We start from the raw sequence: 5,000 nt of genomic DNA, 5'->3' as shown, positions 1-5,000 counted from the left end.
CTCCACGCCACAGCAACTCTCTACGCCTCAGACTTCCTCTTCTTCTTCTTCTCCTTCTTTCCCTCCTTCTCTTCCCTTCCCTCTTTCTCCTTCTTCTCCTTCTTCTCCTTCTTTTCCTTCTTCTCCTTCTTTTCCTCCTTCTCCTTCTTGCTCTTCTTCTCCTTCTTCTCCTCCTCATCCTCCTTCACATCCACGTCCATGGCTTCGGACTTGCGCTTCTTCTTTTCCTCCTTCTCCTTCTTGTCCTTCTTCTCCTTTTTGTTCTTCTTTTCCTTCTTAGGCGTAGAAGATGTAGCCTCAGAAGCAAGTTTGGCAAGTTCGGGGTCAATAGGGCCTCGGTTAACGGCAGCTTCTGCTTGGTCCTTCTCTACCTGCTTGACAGCCTAGAAAGGGTTAGCGTGGATACGGCAAACAAATCATTAGAATGGTAACATACATCCGCAACATCATCTTCCTTAAGATGACCTTCATCGTCATCATCGTCGTCCTCGTCATCGAGGTCAGCTGCGACAGCGGCCAAGGCCTTCTGGATGGCGTCAGAGTTTTTGCCGACGGGAGCACCAGTCTATTATAGCAATAAGTATCACAACTAACTTTCAGAAATGATGGCGGCTTACCTCGAAGAAGTTCAAACGTTCCTCGACCTGTGCACGTAAAGCCTCTCCGAATTTGTTGGTAGGAACGTCGGTGAAACAGTCAATACGACAAGCGATAGAACATTTATTGGCAAGGAATCGAGAAATCCGACCCTTGTGCTTAGCACCGGCACGGCCGATAAAAGTAGAGTGGTAGATGAGACCGTATTTGGGGGTGTTACCCTTGGTCTTGAGAGCTCGGAAAAGTGCCTTTTCGGCACCGAGGATTTGGACAGTAGAAGCGGGGTACTTGGCCAAGTTGGTGAGGGAACCGCTAATGTATCGTCAACAAATCATTGATCTTTGTTTCAAAGGAAGAAAAAAGGACATACGCATGGCTGATGAGTCTGGCAGCGATGGTCTCACCGATCAAAGCTGACAAGTTGGGGGCAACGACATTCATCTTCTCAGTGAGGTATCTCCTCAAGCTCTTCCTATACTCAGCAAGCTTGACAACCCTCTCCGCGAAGTTGCTGATGTTGATCAAGTCAACTTCGCTGATGTCACTACCCATACTGGCCCTCGCGGCATCGAGGACATTCTTCGCACGAGTCTCGTCGTCGTCAAGAATTTCCTGCATTTCCTCAAGAGAGTCCTCGGAAAGAGCTGTGCGATCACCGATAAGGACAGCAAGAAGGGCATATTGGTGGGCGTCGGGAACGAGCTTGTAAAGCTCAGGGAAGTGCCAGCCGTACCATTCTCGCACTCGCATGAAGAAAGTGTTGAGATCTTTGTCGAGTTGGTCGGAGAGAGAAATGGCTTGGATAATCATGTTGTCGGATCGGTTGACGTTGAACTATATCCGATAAGTCCAATGTCTCAAGTACTATACGCATTTGCACATACCTTCACCTTGCCTCGAGAGTAAGAGTGACCCAAACCAAGCTGGGCAACGGTTACATCTCCCTTTTGCATCCCTCCCTTGATCAAAATCTTTTCCTGATGTAATCGAACACCTCGGATGAGTTCCAAGGCTCGTTCGGAAGTGTCACAGGGGATACCCATCTCGCCTTGAATGGCACCAGCCAAACCTCTCTCGGCCACACCGAGAAGAACACCGGATTGCTTCTTGTTGCCCTTGCCAGCAGCGTCGGGGACGATCAAATTTAGAAGAGCCTGAAGGTGAGGGTTGAGGACGCCTTCGGAGACATCGTTCGCGTTCTCGAGAGCTTGGGCGGCCGAAGTAAAAGGGGCGAAGGAAGCGAGCTGGACCATTCGAGAGAAGATGCCGAGGTCGGCGATGGAGTCTTGAAGTTGTTTTGACTTGGCAGCAACTTCCTCCTGCAAGTTGACAGTGAAGAGGCCATAGCCAGAAGGCCCCTCGAAGAGGACGTGGGTGAGGGAGCCTGACATGCTTGTGAATATGGGCTTTTTTGTTTAGAGAGAGATTGCGCTCCTTGTACCCAAGAACGAAGGATTTCGTACAGAGACGCACCACGAAAATCCCAAAATTATTTTTCGCCATTTTATCCCACGTCACTTATTAGCTGCTGCTGCTGCTGCCGCCGCGCCCCCGCCGCCCTCCTCCTCCTTAACAAACTTCCTCCTTCACCTGCTGCCTCTGTTCTACTTATACAGCTATGTATACCAGCATATGTATGCTTCAATTCTGGAAGGCTTCCGCAAAGTATGCATGTCTAGCATCAAGATGGCCTTGCCAGTACAAGGACCGCGGGAAAACGTCGGAATGGCTGACATACCAAGAGGCAATGTCCACAGCCAACAAGTGACCAAATTAAGGCAGCAGCAAGCTATTGACGAAACCAGATGGTTGTTTAAAACGCTTATCCCCATGTGGCATGCTCTCTACTACTGATCTATGAACCTTGGTGAGTGACATGCATGATCTGTGTTATGTTGGTCTTCCTTGTAACGTGCAGGCTGTGCTATTTTGTCAGTTTTTGTGTTCTCCTGCACCTCCTCTGCTTGCCAGGAACAAAAAAAGGAAGGGCGGACAAGACCGCTTTCGTTGATCGTCATCATTCATCATGGTTGCACCGTTTACTGGAATAAAGGAAAAAGATCCACTCTTTATCCTTTTCTCGTAATCTTTACGCTGCAGTATTCTAAGCTGCAACGCTCGACCTCTATAATCGAATGGCAGCCCCAAAAATTAAGCCTCTGCCGCCCGTTTCGGTTCAGTTCGTGAGTGATTTATGCCTCCACTGAGCTTCTACCGTACGTCATTGTCGGCTTCCTAACCATACGAGCAGCTTGGGACAAGCAGTGGAGGTGGACCAATACAGAGTAGGAACTGCTCCTCCTTGGCAGTCGATTTTGGCAACGAGATATGGCGTAGGTTGTATTAACTGCACTTACCATTATGTAACTCACTTTACCAGTCTTTGACGCTGCCGACGGCACATTGAACCGACTGCATCAGTCGTCTCTCAAATTGGCCAACATTTCTCGTATCTTCATCACTCACCTCCATGTCGACCATGTTCTAGGGCTTGTGCCTGTTTTAACCACTATCATGAATGGCACGATGGCTACTGAAGAGGCGACTCAAAAGATCAAGGAGCTTGGTTTGAAGAAACAGCCGACTTTCCATTTGTATGGACCATCAGGATTAAGGAACCTGGTCAGGACCATATTGAACATCACAAAAGCAAATATCTCTGGGGCATTCGCCATCCATGAACTGCTACAAGACGGTGAAGGACCTTCAGCAGGTTGCCGTGAAGATGAAATACATCCAAACGAGGCAGTCGGGATGGATATGCGAGCCGATGAGGATGGCGTTTGGAAGATGGTGCTTCAAGAGGGTAACGGGAAGAGCGGGAAAGGATGGAAAGTCAGCGCTGGTCCAATACACCATAGAGGTAAGAACGGTCTTAGTTTTCAGGTCTCCAATGATTTGACGGGCCCGCAGTACCATCCTTGGGCTACGTCCTCCAAGAGCCGACGCCTCGCCTTCCGTTAGACACCGCAACCCTCATACCTTTGCTACAGTCCAACTCAGAGGCTTTGTCTGCCCTTAATCCTCCGGTTAAGCACCCTTTATCTCTTCTATCACACCTTACATCTCTCCCGCCTCCGCCTCCTCTCACGCTCCCCTCCGGGGACATCATATCCCCTCCAGAGCCCTCTGGCGTCCTCCCACGCAAGATAGTTGTATTCGGAGACTGTTCTGGAGGGACAAAGAATCATGTTTTCAGATCGATGTGTGAAGATCCAAGTCTCTTGGTGCATGAATGTACCAATGCGGCGATACCTCAAGCCATACAGAGAGAAGAGAAAGGACAAAAGGCTCGCACAAGGGATCTAGAACCAAGTTTGATGCTTTCCCGAGGCCTGTCAGCCGGACAATCTACCTGTTCTTCAGGGTGTAGTTCAGCTAATCCTCCTTCTACCCCCAATGGGTTCCATGCGCGGAACGGGGATAAGGAAAATGCGGATGAGGTCAAGAGAAATGAAGTTAAGAAGAAAGCTCAAAGTAGAGGACATTCAACTCCTGATGAGGTGGGAGAGTTTGCGAGGGAAATCAGGGCACGGAGAGTTGTTATCAACCACTTTTCCGCCATGTGAGTCTTATCCAATCCAGAATGCCAACGAGCTCACAAACGTATCCAGGTTTCCATCACCGAGATACCCAACAGCTGCGGCTCTTCCATCAATTCTTTCCTCGATTTGCTCATTTCCATATCCTGTTCCTCGTCCTCTTCCACATACTTCCCTCCCGCCACCACTTCCCATCTCACTCACTTCAAAATATCCTAGCGAGTTGCACGTGCGCGTAATCATGCAGTCGTTGGCCGACCAGATATTAGAAAAATGTGCCTCATTTTCGCTTTCTGATGAAGATCTGGATAAACCGCCGAGAGGCAAAACAGGGATGGTGATCCCCGCCAGAGATTTTATGTGCCTCCCAATACCATCTCATGAGCTCAGTGCTTTGGAGATTGAGGATGTCCGGTCATACAAAGAAATAGCGGACAAGGTGACGGAGGAATGGAAGAAGCATGGGGGCATCTGGATTAAAAATGGTGAGGAAGAATGGATAGGAGTCGAAAAGGAAGTGAAGAAGGCGGGATGGAGATTTAAAAAGGTGGTGAAGGAAAGAGATGAATGGGTGGCCGATAAAGCAGAGGAGGATAGCAATGGCAATTAGAAGCTACATATAATCATGTATATCAAGACTTGTAATCTGGTACGGGCGCACAATGCTTGGTCGTCTCTAAAGACATGAACTTCTAATCAGAACAATTAGAACAACCTTCCTAGCCCTCTACATTCCCCGCATCTACCGTCGTCAAATCCAAAGAAACTTATTTCTCTCCCTGAGCCACTACATCTCCAACATAGTCTGAAGAAACCCTTCATCAGCTACTATTTAACAATGAGAAGGTGTCGCTCACTGTC

General features: G+C 48.7%; 3 protein-coding genes across 3 annotated transcripts in view; 1 reads left to right on the top strand and 2 right to left on the bottom strand.

The window, feature by feature from the left end:
- CNE03320 (small nuclear ribonucleoprotein, putative) overlaps nt 1-2,055 on the bottom strand; it is a 2,179-nt gene extending 124 nt beyond the window's left edge. The window contains exons 1-5 of the mRNA XM_570894.2: nt 1,482-2,055; nt 968-1,431; nt 618-909; nt 437-565; nt 1-383 (exon numbers count right to left, since the gene is read on the bottom strand). The exon at nt 1-383 is cut by the window's left edge and continues 124 nt beyond it. Of these exons, the coding sequence (XP_570894.1) occupies nt 21-383; nt 437-565; nt 618-909; nt 968-1,431; nt 1,482-1,988 (1,755 nt within the window). The 5' untranslated portion in view covers nt 1,989-2,055 and the 3' untranslated portion in view covers nt 1-20. The remainder of the gene's footprint in view (nt 384-436; nt 566-617; nt 910-967; nt 1,432-1,481) is intronic.
- Nucleotides 2,056-2,669: 614 nt separating this feature from the next.
- On the top strand, nt 2,670-4,784 carry CNE03310 (conserved hypothetical protein). The gene is made up of 5 exons (XM_570892.2): nt 2,670-2,780; nt 2,849-2,930; nt 2,978-3,460; nt 3,511-4,162; nt 4,212-4,784. The coding sequence occupies exons 1-5, from the start codon at nt 2,733-2,735 to the stop codon at nt 4,747-4,749; spliced, it is 1,803 nt and encodes a 600-aa protein (XP_570892.1). The 5' UTR covers nt 2,670-2,732; the 3' UTR covers nt 4,750-4,784.
- Nucleotides 4,753-5,000, bottom strand: part of CNE03300 (conserved hypothetical protein) — a 1,402-nt gene continuing 1,154 nt past the window's right edge. The window contains exons 2-3 of the mRNA XM_024657247.1: nt 4,997-5,000; nt 4,753-4,944 (exon numbers count right to left, since the gene is read on the bottom strand). The exon at nt 4,997-5,000 is cut by the window's right edge and continues 373 nt beyond it. Coding sequence (XP_024512964.1) covers nt 4,845-4,944; nt 4,997-5,000 — 104 coding nt within the window. The 3' untranslated portion in view covers nt 4,753-4,844. The remainder of the gene's footprint in view (nt 4,945-4,996) is intronic.

Source organism: Cryptococcus neoformans, assembly GCF_000091045.1.
Source record: "Cryptococcus neoformans var. neoformans JEC21 chromosome 5 sequence".
NCBI classification, from domain to species: domain Eukaryota; kingdom Fungi; phylum Basidiomycota; class Tremellomycetes; order Tremellales; family Cryptococcaceae; genus Cryptococcus; species Cryptococcus deneoformans.
The sequence above is the reverse complement of the archived record's forward strand: the minus strand, read 5'-3'. Positions and strand labels throughout refer to the sequence as shown.